The sequence below is a fragment of the Pinus tabuliformis genome, chromosome J, assembly GCF_031772625.1.
Source record: "Pinus tabuliformis cultivar Carrire ecotype Pingquan chromosome J, CPIR1, whole genome shotgun sequence".
Taxonomy (NCBI): Eukaryota; Viridiplantae; Streptophyta; class Pinopsida; order Pinales; family Pinaceae; genus Pinus; species Pinus tabuliformis.
The window spans coordinates 84828648-84854523 of record NC_142295.1 but is presented as its reverse complement, the minus strand read 5'-3'; the positions used below and the strand labels follow the sequence as shown (position 1 = coordinate 84854523).

The following is a 25876-nucleotide window of genomic DNA, read 5'->3' as shown; positions in this document are numbered from 1 at the left end:
TTAGCCTCTCCACCAATTTCTATGGCTAGAGCACATCCGATGCTACCCCAAATCAACACTCCCTCTTAGTGAGGACTGTGCTCTAGTAATACTCCTCACTGAGTATCACTATGATCATCCGGCATCGGACATCCTCTACACTGTTGCATCCTTTACTACTACCCATGGCTCTGCCACTACCACTGGTGCATCTATATGGTAGCTCCCTCTACATCCGTGTTGCTGCCCCTGGCCCTGCCACTGCCACTGCTGCATCTGCACTGCAACCCCTCTCATTATGTTGCATCGTGCTGCCCATAACACTGCCATTGCTAACTGTTGCACTGCAACTAAGTTACTGAGAAGTAAGTAACTGATCTCCCAACTTTGACATCTCCGTCAAGCTAGAAACACTCCCGATGCTGAAGATCCCTCTGTCACTGACAAGTGCTCCCTCTCTAACCTCTACGCTGTTGTATCAACTCTGTGCATCTCGCACAGCTGCTTCACATTGTCCTGGGACTCCTGCACTGTAGCTCCCTCTATCGCTCTATTTGCATCCGTCTCTACCGACATCTACCAGTCCTGCTACTCCTCTTTGGGGCTCTCGTAGCAAGGTATAATCCAAGAGGTTGGGTACCTCGAGGATCCTGCCCCTCATCGCCTATAGTCCGTCTGACTATAGCTCGATGTCTCCCCACTTCTGCTCAAGTGACGTGTGAGCACTCAAGGTAGAGTCATCATCTGTCTCTAATTCCTTCACCGCCCTTGCTAGCGCAGCCTTGGTCTCAGAAGCCTTTCCCTTGATCTTCTTCCTCGAACACTGGCTCGCATAGTGATCCAGTTCCCCACAGTTGAAGCATTTGACCTTGGAGAGGTCCTTCATCTTCCGTTTCTCCTGCTTTCCCTCAGATGCTAGAGCAGAATCAACATCTTCCTCCTTGATTCTGATCCCCTTGTCATTGCTTCCCGCCTTGCTTAGCCTTCTAATCTCTTCTTGGCGAAGAGCCGCCCACATTTCCTTCCAATCTGGAAGGGTCGCCCTGCCTAGTATGCTCTGGACAAACACCTCCCAATCTTCTAAGACTGCGTTCAGGGTTGTTCTCACCATCAATTCTTGATCTGGCGTGGCTCCTATGGAAGTCAGTTGATATCGGATCTCCTTCAATCAACCGAGGTAGGGGTCGATCTGTTCTAACTTCTCCCTTCTGCATCTGGTATGACCGCAACTGATTTTCTAGTAGCATCTTCCTCTGCACGGAAGTATGCTGATACAACTTCTTTAGGGCCTCCCACATCTCATTTGTCGTATTCTTCTCAACAATGTGTGGTACTACATGGTCCTTGACCCCATCAAGGATGATGCTCTTGGCCCTCGCCATTGCATCCTCGTACTTATCATTATCAGCTGGGTCAACTGGGACCGCTATTGTCCTCAAGGCGAATTGCTTGAGACAGTTCTTGTCTAGAACAGATAAGATTCTGGCCTTCCAGACTACGAAGTTTGAGGCTCCGTCCAGTCTGTCCTGGTCTCTTACCCCGTTCACTGCCATCTCACTACTCCTCTACTTCCCTCCTGGAAGTTCTCGGTGTGACTCCCTTTGAGCCTCGATTTCCCTCCTAGAAACCCCTCCACCAATGTCGAGATGCCCCCACTCCGATCCTTAGTGCAGCTGCACCACTAATCCGAATTTCTTGGCTAGAAATCCTCGGTAGCAACTCCCTCCTCCTTGGTCTTGCCCTGTTAGGTATTGTTCTGACTACAGTACCCCACCAGCTTCACTTTGCAACTTACCCACAGCCTCCTAAGCCCTAGCAAACTGAAGGTTAGAGCTTCTAGGCTCTGTGCAATCTCGGCACTAGCAAAATTCGCACCTCTTGGCCACAGGCGTCAATCCTTCCTGACTAAGAAAGATGACTGGGCACTGCGTAGGTCGAGTCTACTCCCCTCTGCCACTGCGCTGATCCTCTTCACGGCTAAGCTTGATGATGCAGGCACTGCGTCACCCCTTCCTTGTTGCTTCTCTGTTAGGAACAGCTTCCATCACTCAGGACAACTGTTTTCTACTACTGCTGCTCTGCTCGACTGATGTCCTCAATTCTCCTGTGATTCGCAACCACGCTCTGATACTATGTTGGAATTTCTAAGTCTAACTGTTAGAAACCCTTCATGTACTTTTCTGATTTATTTTTGCCTAGAAGTTATTTACCATGTAAATACTGAAAATAAATACAAGTACATGCTCAACACATTACAGATCATCAACTGAAGGAAACAAAACAAGCACACAAGTGACACCGTTGTTTTTGGACCAATGTCCCCAGAAAAACCCAATGCAGGAAAACCGGTGTAGCTATCTGAGGGTTTTATTATTATGCAGTTTCTTAATACAATTTGGGTGCCAAAATCGGCTCACCCAACAGAGAATAATCTTGGCAGTAGTACCTCTCAGTCGGAGACAGATGTTCCGACTGAAACCCTGGATAAACACTATGACAGCTCCCAGCGCCAATTTGCCCCATGAAAACCCCAGCATCTGCCTCTAAGGACTGCGTCAGCCCTTCTTGGCCTAGCGTCAGCTCAATATCCCCTGCGTCAACCTTTGGAGGCATTGCGTCAGCCTCTAGAGCCTCTACGTCACCCACGCTGGCAATCTAAGGCATTGCGCAACTCCTGGCTGCCTCTGCGTGGCCTCTGGCTGGCTCTGCATCCCTCCCTCCCTGCTTTTGCGCTAATTATCCCGGTACCCTCTCTGCCTCTCTGCTTCTGTATTCACTGCCCCCCAGCTGCAACTCTGATCACTCATTCGATTTCTTCAGCAAGCCCAGCCCCAGAAAATCGAATTCTTGATCAACTCGGTGTGCTCTCGTTGACAAATCAACAGCTGCGACTAAGTCCCTAATCAACAGCTAAGATTAACTCTTGCTTGATCCATGACTTTTGGACCCTTCTAACACAGTTTTATATTAGTTCACATTAATATTTTATTTTCCCTAAGTTTAGACTTAGGGACTCCATTAAAAATATTAATTATTTTAATATCTCCCAAACTGTTCAGAATCTGCCCAACCCATTTCTGGGTATTGGAGATCTCATGTGCTTTAGCCTCTCCACCAATTTTCGTGGCTAGAGCACTTTCGATGCTACCCCAAATCAACATATCTATCTTTGAACTGCACACCATTTCTTTCCACCACAAGAATCAATACCACATAACTATTACTGTAACAAGGTTTTCCATAGGCCTGAGACAAAACCCTTACTCACAAAGGCGTCCCATTAAAGCTAAACTACTCTGATACCAAATGCGGGTTTTATCCATGTACAATTAATTGTTGTAAATAGATTCTTAATAAAAATAGAAAAGATGCAATGGCACACACACGCACATTTAACATAGATGTTTTACCCTAGAAACCCAAATGGAGAAAACTAAAAAAATAAATCAATATATGTTATCTTTACAATGTTACAATACAATATGTATATCGTGTAGCATCCATAAACCCCCAATCCATTAACCCTGGATTAGAATACAAGCTTAGTTCCTTCACCAAAATTAGAAAACCATGGGCTGAACCACCATGCTCCAAAAACTACTAAAAGCAAAAAATAGCCCAAACAAAAATTTCCCAGAGCTCTGCCCCCTCCATGATTCACCCCACTACACATCGCACAATAGATCACACGTGGGCGAGTCGTGTAAAGAGCATAACACAAACCCAACAAACCCTTTCTCACTTTAGGCCAACTCTCCCCTAGCTTAAGGGAGGCTTCCCCAAGTTAAGATTGCTACGGTTTTAAGGCAATGAAGCTCAAGGTGATATGACGAGTAAACCCAACAAAATGGATTTTCAAATGGTTTTAGAATATGAAAGATAATGGGAAGACCGAAGACTAGTGTCTTTTCATTAGGCATATGGTGTCAACCAAGTCCATCTTGTGAATGTAATGAATGGATATTGGGTGATACCAAAGGTTGTCCACTACTAACCTTAGCACATCCTCCTATAGGGTGATAATTAGGGTCATCCACTACTAACTCTAGAACATCATCCTCTGTCCTTAAGCAAGATTTTTAAGACAAAATCAAGGGAAGTCTCTCCATTAGAACTCTTCCCAGGATTTACAAGATAGGATTTATCGAAGAAAAATATAAAGAGAATGCATCCTTGCCACTAGATAAGCACATATGCACTTAATACTTCTAATGAATAGAACCACAAAGCCTTAAAAAGAACACTTACTAGGTAAATCAATGCTTATCCATAAAACCTAGCCATGAATCATCCATCAAACTTGAGAAAGCATCCACAATTAGTCCCCTTGATAAAGGCGCCTTGATCTTCCATCCATAGCACAAATCCAAGACAAAAGTATTCCAACAAATTTCAAAAATTTCTGACTTGCTAGGGGATTTATTCCCAAATCCAACCATGAGAAAGAGAGCAAGTGCATCTCTACTTTTAGAGGAGACGCTCAACTTCCCATACATTAAAATATTGATTTATTAAGCTAAAAGCCCCTTTCTAGCCTATGGAGGGTCAAAAGGCCCTCTTCTACAATTAATTAATCTAAATTAGAATCAATGTGGGCTATTCATGCCACGTACAATTTTACATCAAAACCCCCCTCAAAAGAGGGACACCTCCATTAGAGGATTTTTGCTCGTAGCATCCAGCCTCCAATGGCCCTTCAATGCTGAATTCTTCCACAAGGAAACCAAGCAAGCCCCCCTAACCTGTGCCCCAAGTCTTCTCCTGATGTGTAGGTAGGGTTCCAAAGTGAATTCTCATCCTTAGTGGTGGGTCTTCTCCACTAATAATGCCAACAACAATTTCAAATTCTCCTAAAAATATGGGTGTACAGTCCTCATTATATCTTCCACCCTCCCAATAGTGAATCCGCCATCAAACAATATAACATGACATCTAATACAAGTCAGCTATGGGTATTGCATATGCAGGTTGGCTCCTTACATGGCAAAGAATTTCAACATTCATATTTGCAATCGGCCCACTCATATAATAACTGATCACTATCCCAAATTATTTATATGTTGACCTCATTTATTAAACTAGTTTGTCTTGAACTGCTGTGCAAAGGAGTTCGTTGCTTTAAAAATTTCGATCAAGATTCTGTGTCACAAAATCAGCAACGCTCTCAATTGTAGCCACATCTTGCTGCAAGACGAACTGCAAACAATATTGTTTGACAATGTTAGTGAACTCTATCAAAGTTTTGGCCTGCATAATATGCACCTTCAGTTATCTTCTTTGAAGGCATCAATTCTGTTGGCATATACACCTTCTCTGCTTGGTTAGAAACACACTTCAACCTTTTCATTAAGCCACAAGATTCCATATTTTTTAAATGTTTCGTTAATTTGTCGCTGCTGCAAATTTGTTTCCATTGTTATCTCTTTTATCCATATACCCATATTTCAAACGTGTCTTCAAATGAGAGACCTTAAAACCTTCCAGATTTTTCTTTCGTCTGTTGCTTGTAAACTATGAAATCGCCCGGCTTGAACATCTGGAGTTGAATTTTTTTGAAGCAGGGCATAGACTGCCTGACCTCTAACGTTGATATCAACATCTTTAACCTTTTCCTCCATGATTTTCGATCTGAGATAGAAGTCAAAAGGTCCAATATTCTATTGATGGTAAAAGCCATTTGTGAAGCTGATGTTGCCATGTCTCAGATCTCTGCTCTACCCTCTAGCTTTGATTCTTCTTGATTCCACTAGATGATGCCGTCTTCTCACTTAGTTTAGGGCAATCACATCCAAATCGGGGCAAAAATTTATTACTTCTGTTAAGGTACACTTGTTCCAACACAAAACTACTGTTAATGCCTCTGCAAATATTTTGGGCTACAACTCATTCAAAAAATTCCTCAATGGTTATATTATTCCATCCCCTTAAACACAGCTCCATTGTTGTATACCAAGTTTGGACTTGGGATCCTCTGTCTCTATGAAAAGGATCAGTGCAATCATTTCTAAGTAGATAAAGAAGATGTCCGGAATTTGCAGAATGCACTTTCTTTGCACAGCTCCAGAGTCCTCCTGGAGCACCAGAAACCAATCGCTTGACAAATCCCACCGCTGATAAACTTAGCCCAGCCAGGGACTATCCAAAACACCTTCAAAACATATGGGTGGTCTTCTTCATGCATTGCAGCGCAATTATGGAAATCAGCGGATAACAGGTTTGATGCATACTGAAACAAGGCCCACAAACTGGACCCCCAAATAAGTGTAGGTTATTATAATCTCGACGGAAGTAGAAATATAAGATGAAGAAGCCGCTCTTAAACATGTTGAAGATCGTACAATTGGTTTTGCTTTTGATTGACCATCAACAGTTGAAGGTCACAATAGCTAACCAGAGCATCAATCTGCCTCTGTAAGCCCTCTAGTGATGAGGCCAAGGGGATCAAATCATCAACAAAGAGGTGTTGACAGATCAGCATATGATATAGGCACCGACCATCCCCATCTTGAATGTGCTCATGGAGGAAAAATTCCAACTCTTTTATCTCCCATTGAACTTGGACTCTTTTGAAACTATAAAAAGCATATCACTTGGAATATTTTTTATAGTGAGTAAAACTATGAATGAAACTATTCATGCTGAAAATTATTCGATGTAATACATATCTGAGTCTCGCAAAAGCATATCATAATCTATATTACAATTGATGTCTGCCAAGGAATTTCTCCAGATCCTCCTACCCTTTGACAATTCATTGCATCGATACATTACTTGGCTCTTATCACTAAAATCACTATCAATGCCTATTTTCATTTGCATCATAGCACAAACTCAAAAATAGTATCACCAACTCCTAATGATAAATTGCAACGATAAAATACATTATCAAACTAATTTATCTATGTATATTGGACATACAAATCATTGGGACCTCAACATACATAAGTTCCAATGCACAAGCAATATGAATGCAAGAGACTCCAATTATATAATGATATCACAATAATTCTTGTGGGCTAAAAGAAAGGACAAATAATAAAGATGCTTCTTACAAAATTTCAGTAGAAGAATTAAAGAACATACGTACAAGAACGACAACACTGCCCAAAAATGAGGGATGATTTACAAGTAGATCATCTGGGACTACATCCATTGCACCTGCACAAAATACAACAATTAACAACACAAACAATGTTAACAATGATGTTGTTTCCAAGGACATTTGACTACGCTATTTCATCAATAAATCTTTTTAAAGTCATTAGAGAAAGCATAAAATAATTGTCAAAAACAAGTAAAGATATTTCCTTGTGGAGGACTTCCCCAAACTAACTGAAAAGGAAACTAACAAGTTCCTAATGGAACAGAATCTACTTCTTTTTCTTATATGCCCCTTTTACTTGTCATATTTTACAACAAATGCATCATGAAATAGCTCCCAACACTAAGTATGTTATTCAAATCCACATCAAGAAGTAGAGTGAAGAAGAAGCAAAGAAGCCAAAAAAATTATTTAGTTCTACAATATTATTCACATTTTCTTATATGAAGCTATTTGTTGAGAAATCTATAGGGCAATGATTAGAGTGATTTCTCTTTTCTTGATAACTGCTTGTGATGTCTTTTTACATTTCCTTATTAGCTTCTTTACTTATTATTATGTTTGTATATCATCAAACAGCTACCAAAACAAGAAGAACAAGAACACATAATATAGGCTGCAAGCTAGGGCCAAAACCTCTCCACTTGAGAGGAAAACCCACAAATCTCTTCTCTTCTTATAGATTCTTCAATTGACGAATTCCAAGACCTCTAGACCAAGATCAATACCCTCCAAGACCAAGTCCAACCCTTTTGGATGATGTGCTTCCTTTGTCCAAGTCAAACCCAATCAAATCTCTTCCAATAGCACAACTTCAATCCCCAGTTGCGGAATTTCGGCCTCTATTGTAAGTCTCAAATTTTTGGCCCTACCTGCAATAGTTGCTGCCACACGTGTGAGCTTATTGTGGCCTCCCAAGCCTTTTTCAGATCTTCACTTAGCTTTCTCTTCCTTCTTCAAGATCGAACCTGCAAAAGAAAAACCCTCAACCAGCAGTAGAAACCCTAGCCTTCCTTCACATGTGTGAGAGAGAAATAGCCCCAAAGGCAAGTTTTTTTTGTCCCCTTCCTTCTTCCCTGCCTTCTTCTTCTTCCTCCTTTGCTTGAATGAGTGAGTGATGAATGTGTTCCAAGGAGGTCGAGTTTCCTCCTTTATATAGGCTTCTTAAGGTGGATGTAGCTCCTCAAATTAGGCCAACTTGTCCGCTACAAGGCCGACAAAAATAATTTTCTTTACAAGCTACAATGTGTCGGATGGAGTCTTCAACTTATGACAATGACTCTTTTGACTTTTTGACCTAGGACAAACCCCAGAAGCACTCAATGGGTGCTTGACCTATAAAATAAAAGACCTTGAGCATGAAACCCATGCTCCAAAAATAATAATAATAATAATTTTTCTTTCATTTTACAATATGCAAGAATAAAAAGTACATTTCATATTTATGAAGACTAAACCTAGTAACACATTTTTCAACACTCCCTCTTAACTAGGGAGGCATTCATAAATGGTACATGGACATTCTCAATCTAAAGAGATCTCATAAGAAGAGTCAGATTGGTAAGCCATCTGTTTAGCATCATATCAACCAACATTTTCATATAGCAAGGCCTTGACTAACTGCTCTATCTCTCCACAAGATCAAAGCACAATGCTGGCGAGCCCAATGATTTATAGACACCATCATCATTGTCTCTCAAGGTACATACCCCACCTGGGTGTTCACAGAGTATGTCCTTCCTTAGACTATTCTTATCTTGGATAGCTAGTCCTCAAAGAATATCGGTCCTCGACTACTCTTATCTTGGATGCCCTACCTCATCCTCAAAGAGTATCGGATGCCAGATGCTTACCCAATCCTCCATTTTGTCTTCCCAAGTGAAGACAAGAATGATGTGCCTATCTCTCCCTCTCAACCAGGGAGGATATATCAACCAAACCAAGCTTGTCTCTCAAATACACAAGCTTCTTATTAGGAAGAGATTTTGTCAATATGTCAGCTACCTGCTCATCGGTGGAGATATATTGTAGTTGCAACACACCATCTTGTACTAGCTTCTGAATGTAGTGATACTTGTTGATATGCTTTGTCTTTCCATGAAACACTGGGTCTTCAGACAATCGTATACAACTGGTGTTATCACAATGTATCATTGTAGGGTCCATTGGTCCTTCAAATAAGTCGGACAGTAGCTTCTTTAACCAAACAGCTTCTTTGCTTACTTCACAAGCTGCAATATACTCAGCCTCAACACTACTCAAAGTAATTGTATTTGCTTTCTACTCATCCATGAGATCATGGAAGATCTCAAACTGAAACATCCTCCTGCAGTGCTTCCTCCATTCTGCTCACTGCCTCCCCAACTAAAATTTGTATATCCAATCAAGTGGACATCATTCCTCCTATCATATTTTAGGCAATAGTGGATTGTTCCTTGCAGATATCTCAATATATGTTTTGTTGCTATCCAATGATCATGCTTCAACTCCACTTGGAATTGACTGAGAATATTTACTGCAAAACATATGTCTGGTCGAGTATTCACCAAGTACATTAGTGAGACAATCAATTGTCTATACTTGGTAGGATCCATAGGGCTCGATTCAGAACTCCTTAGTCTTTTCAAGTTTGTGATCATCGGGGTTGTCATTGGTTTGCAATCCATCATGTCAAAATTCTTCAACATCTTGATCACATACTTTCCTTGACCTAGATAGATCTCATCGAGTCCTTGCCAGAGTTCCAATCCCAAATAGTAGAGCATCAGCCCTAGATCCTTCATAGCTAGTTGCTTCTTACATTCTTCAAATCGAACTTCCACACCTGTGAAGAGAAGATCATCCACATACAGAAGAATGATTACCGGATCTCCCTTTACAACCTTAATATAAAGGTTCGGATCAGCAGAACTCTTTGTGAAGCCTAATCTTTGTAGGTATGCATCCATCCTAGCATACCATGCTCTTGGTGCTTGCTTGAGGCCATATAATGCCTTATTCAATCTGCAAAACTTATGCCTTTCTATCTGTAACTTCAAATCCTAAGGGTTGCTCTATATAGACTTCCTCATCAATTATGTCATTCAGGAATGCCATTTTGACATCCATTTGGTTGATGTTCCATCCCATAGATGTTGCCAAAGAGACCAATGAACAAATAGTTGTATGCCTTGTTGTTGGAGGAAATGTCTCTTCATAGTCGATGCCTTCCTGTTGAGAGAAGCCCCTAGCCACAAATCTTGCGTTATATTTATCAATACTTCCATATGTTGCATGTTTGATCTTGTAGAGAAACTTGAAAGTTACCACAGGTTTGTCTGCAGACCTACCTACGATCTCCCAAACTCCATTCTTCATTATTGAATGATATTCTTCATTCATGGCATCCTTCCATTCTTGATGATTGACAACTTCCTCAAAAGTGGATGGCTCTACTTCTATTAGTTTTGCCATGTAGGTTTCATACCCATAATATCGTTTGGGCTTCTTGCTTTCCTAAATGTGCCTTGAGCTGCTCCATGACCTTCTGCATCTAGTAGTGTATACTTCAACCAATTAAGTCTCCTTCTAGTTTCGGGGATTACCACAAGTTGTATAGGTTCACAGGGACGTTCATCTTCATGATTTAATTCTTATTCTTCCCTAGTAACTTCTTCTTCAAATATCGGAAGTTCTTCATCATCAGAGTCCATAGGGAGATCCTTTGACTTCTTGAATGCAATACTTTCTTCAAATATCACATCTCGACTGACTTCTTTACAGTGTCCTTCCTTTATATAGATCCTATATGCCTTGCAAGAGTTACTGTAGCCAATAAATGTTCCCTTCATGCCTGATGGATCCAGCATCTTTCTCTTTTCCTTAGGTATATGAATATAGATAGGACAACCAAAAATTTGGAGATGATCTACAGTTGGTTTAGTGAACACTTCTTTGGGAGTCTTGTTATCTAGTGACCTGTGGGGACTTCAATTTTGTATGTATACAGTCGTCTTCGTAGCTTCACCCCACAGAAATTTCGGCAAAATCTTGATCATGTAGCATAGCTTTTACACTTTCTTTAATGGATCAATTCTTTCGTTTTGCAACTCCATTTTGTTCGAGATTATATGGGACTATCAGCTCCCTCTTAATCCCAGACTCCTTACAGAAGGCTATGATTTCCTTGGATGTGTATTCTCCTCCATTATCAAATCTTAATATCTTGATTCTTCTTTCTGTAAGGTTCTCTACTTCAGCTTTGAATTCTTGAAATTTGGTAAAAACTTCATCCTTGGATTTCATTAAGTAAACCCAAGTTTTCCTTGAATGGTTATTTATAAATGTGACATAATATAGATCACCTCAGAGTGATTTAGGAGTCATAGGACCACAAACATCGAAATGACTAAGATCCAAGATTTCTTTTGACCTTGAATCACTGCTTCCAAATGCTCTCTTGGTGTTCTTACCCAATGCACATCCCTTGCATACTCCTTTATGATCTTCTTTCATTTCGGGGATTCCATCTACTATTGAATTTAGGGTTGACCGAATCTTCTATGCCAAAGTTCACATGGGCTGATTTCAATGTGAACTAAAGCTTAAGCAAGGGGAGTTAGCAAACTATAAAGTCTTCCTTCACGAATCCCAATCATTCCAGCATTTTCTATGCTTCAATTTTTACCCCATACTACAACTTTTCCATCAATGAAAACCACTCTATCACCTTTATCTTCTAGGCTTGAAATGAAAAGTAAATTCTTATTGAAACCTGGAACAAATAGGATGTTGTTGAGATGAATATTTCCTCCATTTTCCAGCTCTAGCAAGGTTGATCCAATTCCTCTTACAGGATAGCTCTTATTATCACCAAGCTCTACGAAGTAAGAGGACTTCGAACGTTTTTAGTTGCTTCTGATGACTGGTCATGTGCCTTGATGCTCCACTATCGATCACCCAAATGCTCTCATTTTGAAATGTGCCACAGTGCTGAGAAGAGTCCTTCGTCCTTTGTCTTGGTCACTTCCTTTTTTGGAGTAAATAGGAGATTCCATACTTCTTTGATGCCCTTCTTAAGATGACTTGCTACCTTCGAACATTTTTTTAGAAACTTCTTCAATGTAGTAGAGATCTTCATAATGCCCAGAGCCAACCTTAGCTATGATACCATGTTGAGAAATCTATAGGGCAATGATTAGAGTGATTTCTCTTTTCTTGATAATTACTTGTGATATCCTTTTACTTTTCCTTACTTATTAACTTCTTTACTAATTATTATGTTTGTATATCATCAAATAGCTACCAAAATAAGAACAAAAACACAGAATATAGGCTGCAAGCCAGGGCCAAAACCTTTCCACTTGAGAGGAAACCCACAAATCTCCTCTTCTTACAGATTCTTCAATTGACGAATTCCAAGACCTCTAGACCAAGATCAATACCCTCCAAGACCAAGTCCAACCCTTTCAGATGATGTGCTACCTTTGTCCAAGTCAAACCCAGTCAAATCTCTTCTAGTAGCACAACCTCAACCCCCAATTGCAGAATTTCGGCCTCTACTGCAAGTCTGAAATTGTCAGCCCTCCCTGCAACAGCTGCTGCCACATGTGTGAGCTTATTTTGGCCTCCCAAGGCTTCTTCAAATCTTCGCTTGGCTTTCTCTTCCTTCTGGAGCTTGAGGATGGCTAACAGTGACCTTCACTAAAATTCTTTCTCTTCCTTATTCAATATTGAACCTACAGAAGAAAAACCCTAGCCTTCCTTCGCACGTGTGAGAGAGAAAAATCCCAAAGACAAGTTTTTTTTGTCCTCTTCCTTCTTCGTTGCCTTCTTCTTCTTCCTCCTTCACTTGAATGAGTGAGTGATGAATGTGTTCCAAGGAGGTCGAGTTTCCTCCTTTATATAGGCTTCTCAAGGTGGACGTAGCTCCTCAAATTAGGTTGACTTGCCAGCTACCAAGCTGACTTGGTCTTGAAGGGTTTTTGACACTTTTAATGACAAAAATAATTTTCTTTAAAAGTTACAATGTACCTAATGGGGTCTTCAACTTATGACAATGACTCTTTTGACTACTTGACCTAGGATAAACCCTAGAAGCACTCAATGGGTGCTTGACATATAAAATAAAAGGCCTTGACCATGAAACCCATGCTCCAAAAATAATAATATTTTTTCTTTCATTTTACAATATACAAGAATCAAAAGTACAGTTCATATTTATGAAGACCAAACCTAGTTACACATTTTTCAACACCAATAAATGTTAACCTTTTTTTCCGTGGTGTGGGGGGAAGTGGATTGCAAGTTTTGGCATGTCTCTTTGTAATAGGTGGTCACCACGCAAGTTGACAAGTGGCAGCAGGTGGATGTGCTAAATGGCAATGACACGATGGTGATGTGGCAAATGCACCATCTCATCTTACAATGCCATGTTGCACTTCACTTCACTTCAGTGCACATGAGCTTGCATGAGGCTGTCTTATTGGACTTGAGTGAGCTATCTAGTTAACTGGAGAGAGTGCATGACTCTTGTCAACTTCACTCCACCAAACTCAAAGCGAATGGTGAAGTTAAACTAGAGCACATGGCTCTTGTCAACTTCACTCCACCACACTCAAAGCGAATGGTGGAGTTAAACAAGAGCACATGGCTCTTGTCAACTTGACAAAATCTTAAAGCACATGGTGGAGTTAAACTAGAGCACATGGCTCTTGTCAACTTCACAAAATCTTAAAGCGCATGGTGGAGTTACACTACAGCACATGTCTTTCTCTCTCCACTCCACTCCACTAAGAAAACACAAGTTTAGCTCCAAATCACCTCTCTTCACTCCACTCAAGGCGCATGGGAGACTTTAAATTCATTTCATTGCACTCCTCATCACTTCTAACAATGTCTATGGGTTAGGCACGTGAGATCTTCTTAACTTCACCTCTCTTCATGATGTGTTAACCAAGGCATATTGCATGAAAGAGACATCTCCTTTAGGAGTAGGAGAATTCTATAAAGTGAGGTTGAATGTGTTAGAAAATGTAACTATGTTCGGTCTTCAATAATGTACTTGAGTCATTATGTAATGTACTTGTCAAAAGAATAAAGAAAAGAATTTTTATTATTGTAACAATGACTTATTAAAGCATGGGTTTCATGCTTGGGTCATCATTATATTAGTCAAAGTCCCCATTGTGGACTCCTAGGATTAATATTGAGTTTATAGAGTCATTGTATATTCGAAGAGACCCTTCTTGGGCTTTTGAACCATGTAAAAAGGTTTTGTATCAAGTCAAATATGAATTATGTACCCTCCACATCATGTCAGCCTAAGGGAGATCAAGTCGGCCTAAGGACCCCCATTCGACCCACAAGAAGCCTATATATTGAAGGAGGTCGAAGTCATTTGGATCACTCACTCTCAAGGAAGTTCGATATCTCAAGAAGAGCTGGAGAAGTGTGAAGTTTGTTGTTGAGAGGACGAAATAAGTGTGAGTTTGGGGGAGTCTCTAGAGAATAAGAAAATCGAGTTTTTGGTGCCTCTCTCTCTCTGTTTCGAGGTCTCGGTTGGGAGATCGAAGTCTCCTAAGATTTCGCTATTGTCGAAAGTTGCATGTTGTCGAAACTTGTTTCCTAGTCAAAGTTGTTGAAAGGGGTCGAAGATCTTGGAGGCTGACATGGTGTGGAGGGAAAGTCTGGTCTTGGTCTAAGGTAAAGAGTCTCAAAGAATACTCTTGAAAGGAAGAATTATCTTGACTGGGTTTCCCCCTCGAAGGGCGTTTTGCCCTGGCATGTGCCTGTATCTTGTGTCTCTTGTTTTTGTGATCTTCATATATGTATAATTGCTTGATGAAAGATAAGATAATAAAGAAGTAAAAGAAGCCAACACACTCACAAGTAACTATAGAGAAAGAAAGATCAAACCCTAATAATATCTTTGATTTTCCAACATGCTATCTGATCTGAAATGGGGCACTAAAGGCTTCTTGTCAGCTTACAAGAACCTCTCCCACTCCAAAGCTTAAACAATTTTCAAGATGTATGCTTATGATTGATAATTTACGGAAATAAGCACTTGAAATAGGTGTATGGTTGTGTTTGCCTTTAAACTGCTTAATTGCCTTAAGTTTATTTGCTTAAACTGATATGCAACATATAACAGTGAAACAGTGCAGCAAATAAACATCATACACATAACAGTAATATAATTAGGAGTTCACCCAAACCTCTTGGGCTACGTCTCCGTGAGCTCTAGTCAACTCAACTAGGCTCTTTGGGATTATGGCTTAAATTCTTTTACAAGTTCCACACTCAACTCCATAGGTTTACAACTGAACCAATGGGCTTAGAATGCCATCTTTATCCCTGGCTGTTTGGCTCTCTGGCTCTCGGCTCTCAGCTCTCGGCTCTTGGCTCTCGGCTCTGGCTCTCGGCTCTTGGCTCTTTGTAAGGAGAATAACTGCCTCCAACCTCTAGTGGCTTCTCTCTGTTCTCCTCTCACTGGCTCGGATTATTACAATGTGTGAGCTCCCTCTGAGTCTCTACACAACAATGGAATTTATCCCTGAGATGGCTCGAACTCCTCGAGTCCACAAGAATAACGCCTCCAGACCCCCTGGACGGTTACCAAAACCTCTTTGGTTCCCAAAAACGCCTTCCTCTGCGCTGGACCCTTCTATCCGTCTCTTCGCCTCCTTCTGCGTTTTTTTTTATTCATGTTTTCATGACACGTTCAGTTACATCATTTTCTTATGGCGGGTAGCAATGATGTTTGAAATAGAAAATGGCTTGGAAAACGAAAGGACCGGCGGGCGCGGGCAAAACCCTTTCAATGGAGCTAAAATCCCCAAAACAGAGCATTTTACCAAATACACAGGAATACATGGCAAAACATAGAAAACCTGACTATGAACCTTAGCCGAATCTCAAAAGGAAACTACACCTGCATCTATAGAATCGTCGGGTCCGCGCACATCGCAAATCGCATGTCGCATGGTCTATTGTTCCCCTTTGCTCTGTTGCGCTCCGATCTCCGATCACTCCAATCGGCGCTATCGGCTATTGGCGCATTGGCCCATCGCTTATCGGAATATCGCATATCGCATGGTCTAAAGACCTGAGGTCCATTCCTTTTCCGATGGAGTATTTGATGCGATATATCGGCAATCGCAAATCGCAATCGCTTACGGCCCAAGGTCCATTCCTTTGAACTTGACTCATTGCGATGCGACTTAATCTGGTCCGTCGATTTGCCTTTTAATCCGACGGTTCGCACTAAACCCGAAACATCAAGCAGTCCGCTCAATCTCCACCGTTGATCTGCAATCTCCAATCCAACGGCTGACAGCCATTTCGAGTGGCCCACTTGCACGGAGATTACCCGCCCGAAAAGCGGTTTTCTCTCTCCTGTAGCGTGCTACGTGTCAGCTAGTGTATGGAATCGGGTGAAGCCCTTCCAATACCACTTACCGCCTTAAGCCCGCCCGAAATACCGTTTACTGCCCTCCTTCCGGAACTCAAAAGGTTTAGCTTATTTTCCATAAACTCTTTGGATCCACTTGTTTGTAGGTTTAGCTGTAAAATGCGTTGATCTCATTTAATTGAACTATCCTCCGCCTTTGACCCTGTTCTCCATTATCGAAGGCCAGAACCAATCTTTGACTGCCACATCATTTGTTGCGCTAACTTTGATGCGATAACAATGGATGACTGCTCCATTGTTTTGCTCCCAACCGAGAATAATCTCGGCAGTAGTACCTCTCAGTTGGAGACAGATGTTCCAGCCGAAACCCCGGATAAACACTCCGATAGCTCCCAGCTCCAATCTACCCCACGAAAACCCCAACGTCAGCCTCTAAGGACAGTGTCAGCCCTTTCTAGCCCAACGTCTGCCCAGTGTCACCCTAGCTTGCCCTGCGTCAACCTCTGGAGGCACTACATCAGCCCTTAGAGCCTTTGTGTCACCCACACTAGCTCTCTGAGGCACTGCACAGCTCCTAGCTGGCTCTGCGTGAACCTCTGGCTGGCTCTGCGTCCCTCTCTCCCGGCTTCTGCACTGATCCTCCTAGTACTATCTCTACCTCTCTGCTTCTGTATTCACTGCCCCTCAGCTGCAACTCTGATCACTCTTTCGTCTTCCTCAACAAACCCTGCCCCTCAGCTACAACTCTGATCACTCTTTCGTATTCCTCAGCAAACCCTGCCCCAAAAAATTGAAATCTTGATCAACTTGGTGTGTTCTCCAAGTGACCCTCAAGCCTCCTCTTATACTTTTCTCGTTGACAATTCAACGGCCGAGATTAAGTCCCTAATCAACAGCTAGGATTAACTCTGGCTTGATCCATGACTTCTGGACCCTTCTAACATAGTTTTATATTAATTCATATTAATATTTTATTTTCCCTAATTTTAGACTTAGGAACTCCATTCAAAATATTAATTATTTTAATATCTCCCAAACTATTTAGAATCTGCACAAACCATTTCTGGGTATTGGAGATCTCATGTGCTTTAGCCTCTCTACCAATTTTCATGGCTAGAGCACATCCGATGCTACCCCAAATCAACACTCCTTCTTAGTGAGGACTGTGCTCTAGTAATACTCCTAAGTCCTCACTGAGCATCACCCTGATCATCCGGCATCGGTCTTGGTGTTGATGCTAGGCCTGCTACCCAACATCCTCTGCACTGTTGCATCATGTACTACTACCCATGACCCTGCCACTTCCACTGTTGCATCTGCACTGCAACCCCTCTCATCATGTTGCATCATGTTGCCCATAGCACTGCCACTGCTAACTGCTGCACTGCAACTCAGTTACTGAGAAGTAAGTAACTGATCTCCCAACTCTGACATCTCCGTCAGGCTAGAAACACTCCCGATGTTGAAGCTCCCTCTGTCACTCACAAGTGCTCCCTCTCTAACCTCTGCGTTGCTGCAACAATTCTGTGCATCTCGCACTGCTGCCTCACATTGTCCTAGGACTCCTACACTGTAGCTCCCTATGTCGCTCCATCCACATCCATCTCTACCGAGATCCACCAGTCCTGCTACTCCTCTTCGGGGCTCTCGTAGCAAAGATATAATCCAAGAGGATGGGTACCTCGAGGACCCTGCCCCTCATCGCCTGTAGTCCGTCTGACTACAGCTCAAGTGGCGTGTGCACACTCATGGCACAATCATCATCTGTCTCTACTTCGTTCTCCGCCCTTGCTGGCGCAGCCCTTATCTCGGAAGCCTCTCCCTTGCTGTTCTTCCTTGGCCACTGGGTCGCATAATGACCCAGTTCCCCAAAGTGGAAGCATTTGACCTTGGAGAGGTTCTTCTTCTTTCGTTTCTCCTGCTTTCCCTTAGTCTTTAGATGCTAGGGCAGCGTCCACCTCCTCGTCCTTCTTGATTCTAACCCCCTTGCCATTGCTTCCTGCCTTGGTCAGCCTTCTAATCTCTTCTTAGCGAAGACCCACCCACATTTCCTCCCAATCTGGAAGGGCCGCCCTGCCTAGTATGCTCTGGACAAACACCTCCTAGTCTTCAGAGACTGCGTTCAGGGTTCTTCTCACCATCAATTCTTGATCTGGTGTGGCCCCTATGGAATTCAGCTGATCCCGGATCCCCTTCAATCAACCGAGGAAGGTGTCGATCTGTTCTCTCTTCTGCATCTGGTATGATCGCAGCTAATTTTCTAGTAGCACCTTCCTCTGCACGGAAGTATACTCATAAAACTTTGCTAGGGCCTCCCACATCTCATTTGTCGTATTCTTCTCAACAATATGTGGTACTACATGGTCCTTGACCCCGTCAAGGATGATGCTCTTGGCCCTCGCCATTGCATCCTCGTACCTATCGTTATCAGTCGAGTCAATTGGGACCACTATTGTCCTCAAGGCGAATTGCTTGAGACGGTTCCTATCTAGAACGGATAAGATTCTGGCCTTCCAGACTACGAAGTTTGAGGCTCCGTCCAGTCTGTCCTGGTCTCTTACCCCGTTCACTACCATCTCGTTGCTCCTCTACTTCCCTCCTAGAAGTTCCCTGTGTGACTCCCTCTGAGCCTCGATTTTCCTCCTAGAAACCCTTCTGCCAATGTCGAGATGCCCCCACTCCAATCATTAGTGCAGCTACACCACTAATCTGGATTTCTTGGCTAGAAATCCTTGGTAGCAACTCCCTCCTCCTTGGTCTTGCCCTGTTAGGTATTGTTCTGACTACAGTACCCCACTAGCTTCACTCTGCAACTTACCCACAGCCTCCTAAGCTCCAGCAAACTGAAGGTTAGAGCTTCTAGAATCTGCGCAATCCCGGCACCAGCAAAATCCGCACCTCCTGGCCATGGGCGTCAATCATTCCTGACTGAGAAAGATGACCGGGCACTGCATAGGTCAAGTCTGCTCCCCTCTGCCACTACGTTGATCCTCTTCCCGGCTCAAACTTGATGATGCAGGCACTACGTCACCCCTTGCTGATTCTCTGCTAGGAACAGCTTCTGTCACTCGGGATAGTTGTTTTCTGTTGTTGCTGCTCTACTCGACTGATGTCCTCAGTTCTCCTTTGATCTGCAACCGCGCTCTGATACCATGTTGGAATTTCTAAGTCTAACTGTTAGAAACCCTTCATGTACTTTTCTGATTTATTTCTGCCTAGTTGTTCTGATTAATTAACAAAAGAAGCACACAAGTGACACCATTGTTTTTGGACCAATGTCCCCAGAAAAACCCAATGTGGGAAAACGGGTGCAGTTATCTGAGGGTTTTAATTATTAAACAGTTTCAGAATACAATCTCGGTGCCAAAATTGCCTCACCCAACAGAGGATAATCTCGGCAATAGTAACTCTCAGTCGAAGACAGATGTTCCAACTGAAACCCTGGATAAACACTTCGACAGCTCCCAACTCCAATCTGCCCCACAAAAACCCCAGCGTCAGCCTCTAGGGACTGCATCAGCCCTTTCTGGCCCAGCGTCACCCTAGCTTGCCCTGTGTTAGCCTCTGGAGGCAGTGCGTCAACCCTTAGAGCCTCTACGTCACCCACGTTGGCTCTATGAGGCACTGCGCAGCTACTAGCTGCCTCTGTGTGAGCCCTAGCTGGCTCTGCATCCCTCTCTCCTGGCTTCTGCGTTGATCCTCCTGGTACTATCTTTGCCTCTTTGCTTCTGTATTCACTGCCTCTTAGCTACAACTCTGATCACTCTTTCGACTTCCTCAGCAAACCCTGTGCCAGAAAATCGAAATCTTGATCAACTCGGTGTGTTCTCCAAGTGACCCTCAAGCCTCCTCTTATACTTTTCTTGTTAACAATTCAACGACCGAGATCAAGTCCCTAATCAACAGCTAAGATTAACTCTGGCTTGATCCATGACTTTTGGACCCTTCTAACGCAATTTTATATTAATTCACACTAATATTTTATTTTCCCTAAGTTTAGACTTAGGGACTCCATTAAAAATATTAATTATTTTAATATCTCCCAAACTGTTTAGAATCTGCCCAAACCATTTCTGGGTATTGGAGATCTCATGTGCTTTAACCTCTCCACCAATTTTCGTGGCTAGAGCACATCCGATGCTACCCCAAATCAACATAAGACTCGCCTAAGATCCCAGTGACAAAATCCATTCCGGCGTTGGGGTAACACTGAAGGGAAACTCTGCCGACCATCCGAGAATGGATCTGTGAGACAAAAAACCTCTGAGAATGTAGATCATCACCAGAAAAGTAGGTTTACCTAGGCAATTACATACATGACACGAATCTGCTGAGATTATTTACATCATATACATGCAGAATGGGTTTACATTATAACATAATGATTAGGTTGATGATGATAGTTGGATGGCACAGACACATCGATCAGACACTATCCCTTTTGCGAAAAAAGGGGGTGTACTGTTATCAATGTTTTGAAACTCCGACTTCGACTCAATATCGACTCGGCTGGCTAGATTTCAATGACTCGGTCGTTATAAAATACATTAAATATTTATTTTTTTTATAAAAAAACATAATTTTAAAGATTTTCATTCATGTTTCCAAACACACATCATTAGAATATAGATAGAAGACAACATATGATCAAAGTAGGCTCATGAATATATCCATTATATCAAAATGGCACCCAGTGCATTGTCCAATACATACATGATCATGATATAGAGATCAAAACAAAAACACATAACCAAGGAGGCTAGAAATGGCCTCTACAACAAAAGTAAACTGTGACCAGTACTACTGGCTACTGCCGGAGGAGCCGAGATCATGTGGATCAATCTCTAGATCATCATCAGAGTCAGACAGGGGGCCCCATGGCTCCTCCTCATCATCATCTCCAACTGCAACTATAGAAGTGGTAGCACTAGCAAGTTGTGCAGCAGCTGCAAGCTGAGATAGACGAGATATGCGCTTCTGTCGTGGCTCCACAGAAGAAGTGCCTACAACTGGAGGACTTGGGGCTGGCCCTGAGGCTGGTACAAGTGGATCAGGATCTGCATTCAACTGAACATTATGTTCGAGTGTTGCCTCCACCTGTAAATCCAAATCAAGATCCTCATCAGAATCAAACTCTGCTGGATGACTCTCCACTACCCAATCTGATGTTGGATCAATGTCGTCCAACACAACGAGATCTGAATCAGGTCTTTTGTTCAGCAATTGGTTGCGTCTGAGCCGGAGGTTGTATTGGACATAGACTAGATCATTTACTGTTTTTGATCCAAACGGTTTCTCTTCTTTGTGTGAATCCTCTCAAAGACAGACCAATTGCGCTCACACCCAGTAGCACTGCAAGTTTGACTCAAAATACGAATTGCAAACCTCTGCAATTCAGGACAATGGCTACCAAAAGCCTCCCACCATTGTGCTGCAAAAAACATAGGAGTGTAATGAGTTAGCTCAACAAAATTACAAATTATATCCAACTTTCAAATTATAAACAAATTAACAATTTAACGAAATAAGTATTAAGAATTTGAAAATTGAAATATTTGTTTACCTGGCTCATCTACTTCCCTTGCAATCTTTGCTAGGTTCTTCCCAAAGGTACCTGAGGCATTGTTGAAGGTTGTGGCCTATCGGTGTATCTCCAACTGATCACACTCCAATGGGATCATGCGATCAATGCAGTCAATCAATCCCTCTCTCTAAACTCCCCCTTCAAAACTCCTATCGCCTTAGCTTTATAATGATACCGTGGGTTCAAAAAATACCCAGCTGCATGTATAGGGCGATGGAGTTTATTGTTCCATCTTTAATCAATGATTGCCCAAATGGGCCCATACTTAGCCACTTTATCCTTGTATGCCCTCTTTATTTTCTCCTTTGCTTGATCCATAGCCTCATAAATGAAGCCCATAGCCAATCTTTCCCCATCCACCAACCGCAACACCTTAACTAGTGGTTCAGCAAGCTTCACAATCTCTTCTGCCTTTCTCCAAAATATTTCTTCATTAACTTTGTTTTTCAATTCTTTGCCTTCCAGTTTGTGAGATCACTGGCTTTGATTCCATTTTTCACTGGAAAAAATCTTTTGCAAGTTTCTATGTTGTGAAAGCATAGATTGCAATGTCAAAAAATGAGTAGCAAATCTAGTGATAGCAAGCCTAATAATATCCCTGCCGCCTGCGTGTTTCCTCATTAGGCTCAAAATCCATGAATGATTGTAGATCAATTTTGTTATGCTTTTGTGATCTACGGTGTTTTTGACACAATCTAATTTGCCAATATCCTCAAGCATGAGGTCTATGCAATGTGCAGCACATGGGGTCCAAAAGATGGTTCTGTGCTTTTCCTCTAACAGTTTACCGGTAAGAACATAGTTAGAGGCAGTATTTGTGATGACTTGAACAACATTAGCCACCCCCACCTCCTCAACAACCTCATCCAATAGCTGAAACAACAATTGTCCATCTTTTACCTTATTAGATGCATCAACTGATTTTAGAAACATGGTTCCCTGTGGGCAGAAGATAAGAAAGTTTATCATAGTACAATTTCTTTGATCAATCCATCCATCTGACATGATGGTACATCCTGTTCTTGCCCATGAGTCCTTGAAATCTTTCAAATACTCATTAATGGAGGCAATTTCTTTCTGCAAACGATACCCCCTTAACTCATGCATAGTAGGGCCTTTGAAGCCTTTTCCAATAGCATGTATGGCATCAAACATAGGCTCATAATATGGTGAACGGGAAGCCTTGAAGGGGATATCAGCATCATACCAACATCTAGCTATGTAATCACAAGCAGTCTCCCTCAATTCTTTCTTCTAGTGGTCATCTAAAGTGGGCTGCAAATGACTTCTACTAGGCTGAGGACCATGTGCATCTGATGGAGAGGAGGGAGTGAAATAACTTTTGATATTCATATCACCCTTTTTCATTTTACCCTTTCCCTTTTCTTGAATAGACTCAAAAGAGGGAGGAACATATCGGAAGGGGTTGGATGCATCAGTACAAGGGATAGAGGAAGAACCCTCAAAATCAAAATGGGGGTTGGTAGCCAGCATTTTTTGTATATTCCTCTTCCTCCCAATTTCAGCCTCTAACTCTTTTTGCTTAGCCTTATCTTCTTTAAACTTCTCAAAGTTGGCTAACAAATCCTTCCTAATCTCCCCAATTTCTGGTGAGGTACATGGAGTAATTTGGCCTCTAATCCCCGCCAAGTGTTGTTTCAGCCTATTAATGCCCCCAGGACCTTCCTTAATTTTCCTATGGCAAAATTTGCAATGCATTTGACTATCAACCATTTCAACATATGCCCAAGTAGCATCTTTCACTCTAGGTGCCATTTTTTGACTTGGAAATGAAAGCAAACAATCTGAAAATGAAAACAAACAAAAAAAACATTGATTCAATGTTCATTTCTTTCACAAAAAACACTCTTTAGGATTTCTAAATTTGCACATAAAATTTAATAAGCAAAAACAGATTTTTACAAGTGAAAAAAAATACCTCCAGGCACAAACTGCCTCCTCAAGCTTGCTCCAAGAAACCAACTCCTCAATGCTGCTCCAAATGGCTGCCCAAGAAGCTCCTCACTCCAGCTACAATGCTTGCCCAAGACTCCTCACTGCTGCTCCAAAAACAAACTCAACAACTCCTCACAAACTCTCACTGAAATTCTCACACAAATGCATGAGATGGCTGTGAGAGAATGAAAGGGGTTGAGTGGGTTAAATAGGGTTTAGGAGAGGGGAATGGACCCCAAAGACCAAATACGCAAAATTAAAACCGGTTTGGAGTCCCCAAATTTTTTATTTTTTTTAAACCACTGTTTCTGGTTTCATTGGGCCGTTGTCACTAACTCAGCCGAGTTAGAGCGGGCTCGGCCGAGCCGTCCGGGTTGTTAGACAACTCAGCCAGCTCAGTATTAACCTGGCTGGCCGAACTGAATCCATGGCCGAGTCACATTTTTTTAGGCCTGGCTCAAACCAACTCAGCCGAGTCGGTTCCGTGCCGGCCGATTTTTAAAACAGAGACTACCATGGGTCGTTGACACGTAGTGGTCAACAGGAGGGATAAACAATGAGAGAATCCTGGTAAACATGGCAAGTTTTACTCTCTTTGGAGGGGAGCATTATTGATAGAAGGTATAGCTAGAACTAATTCTTTCTACCTCGGACATTTCCCTGTAAATGGTCAAACCCTAAGACATGAATAAGCACTTTGAGCAAGTTATTTAACCTTTTGTGTTCATTTTTTCTTTCCTTGTATTATTTTTGCATTTACTTTCATGTACTACCATTTCCTAGTTTAGTTGCCTCTGCCTTCGAACATTTATTTTCTTTCATTCCCTTTCAACATGTTTTATTTCTAGTAATTGCCAAGGGTGGTGTATTTGCCTATTGGCTCTCATGTCTCCCAAGTTAGATGATGTGTAGATTACAGGCCTATTGACGCCATGGCCCAATAAATAACGACTTCTGGTCTGTGAAACTCGGAGAATCTGGAATTCTCATACACTTTTATACGAACCAAATGTTTCCCTTTAGGAAACTCCCCTATAAACACACACAATTTATGTGATTGTTTGATGTTTTGACAAGAGTTCTACTTATCAACCTGGACCTTCTATTCTCCATTCATCAATTGCATTTTAGTGCTCATCAGTCACTCACATACAATGATGTATGACTTCCCATACATACCCTTGATCTCAGATGTCCTAGATGATATCTCATGCTGCTTAAATTATTGGTTGGTATGGTTTCATTGCTTAACTTCCTCACCTAGAAATGATGCTAATGTTTTAACTTGTTGTTTAGATGCTAGCATCAGGTCGATGTTTTATCTTGTTTAACTTAGTAAAGATGTTACCTCGTTATTATTTCTAATTATCTGGGACATAATTACTTTTGGATAAGTGTGCCTTAAACTAGACCATAAGGTACTACTAGGAAGTTAGGGTGGGTAGAATGGTCATATCCCTTCCATACATAACATTTTCCGCTAAATACTCTTTAACTTTCCATCCCATCCATTTAATATATAAATAGATAAAACAAAGATTCCCCTAACCTATAGTTAACTTACCAAAGATCATTGAGAAAAGCGTCGTGAAAAAAGATAAAGAAATAATGCAAGCCTCAAAAAGGTCAAATCAAGCCTAATAAAAGGCTAAAGAGGTGAAGAGCAAAATAAACTAAAAAACAGAAACTACTTCATCATGCCCTCTCCGCCCCTCCCCCCCTTCAAAGTCCTATGAGAAAAACTCTTATCTAAAAAGAAAGGACTTAGAAAAACTAAATCAAAGAAATATTAAAGGAAGGGGAAGTTTGTGTAGGGTAAAGTAGTAAAAGCTCACTTTCAAAAGACTCTGTAAATCAAGGA

At 41.8% G+C, this 25876-nt stretch overlaps 1 protein-coding gene and 1 pseudogene across 2 annotated transcripts in view; both read right to left on the bottom strand.

Annotated features, from left to right (window-relative positions):
- LOC149225628 (protein ACCUMULATION AND REPLICATION OF CHLOROPLASTS 3, chloroplastic-like) overlaps nucleotides 1-25876 on the bottom strand; it is a 514713-nt gene that overhangs the window by 415135 nt on the left and 73702 nt on the right. For both annotated transcript variants that reach the window (XM_089377212.1, XM_089377213.1), the window contains exon 3: nucleotides 7067-7137. In XM_089377212.1, coding sequence (XP_089233338.1) covers nucleotides 7067-7137 — 71 coding nt within the window. The remainder of the gene's footprint in view (nucleotides 1-7066; nucleotides 7138-25876) is intronic.
- On the bottom strand, nucleotides 5098-5948 carry LOC149225629 (uncharacterized; annotated as a pseudogene).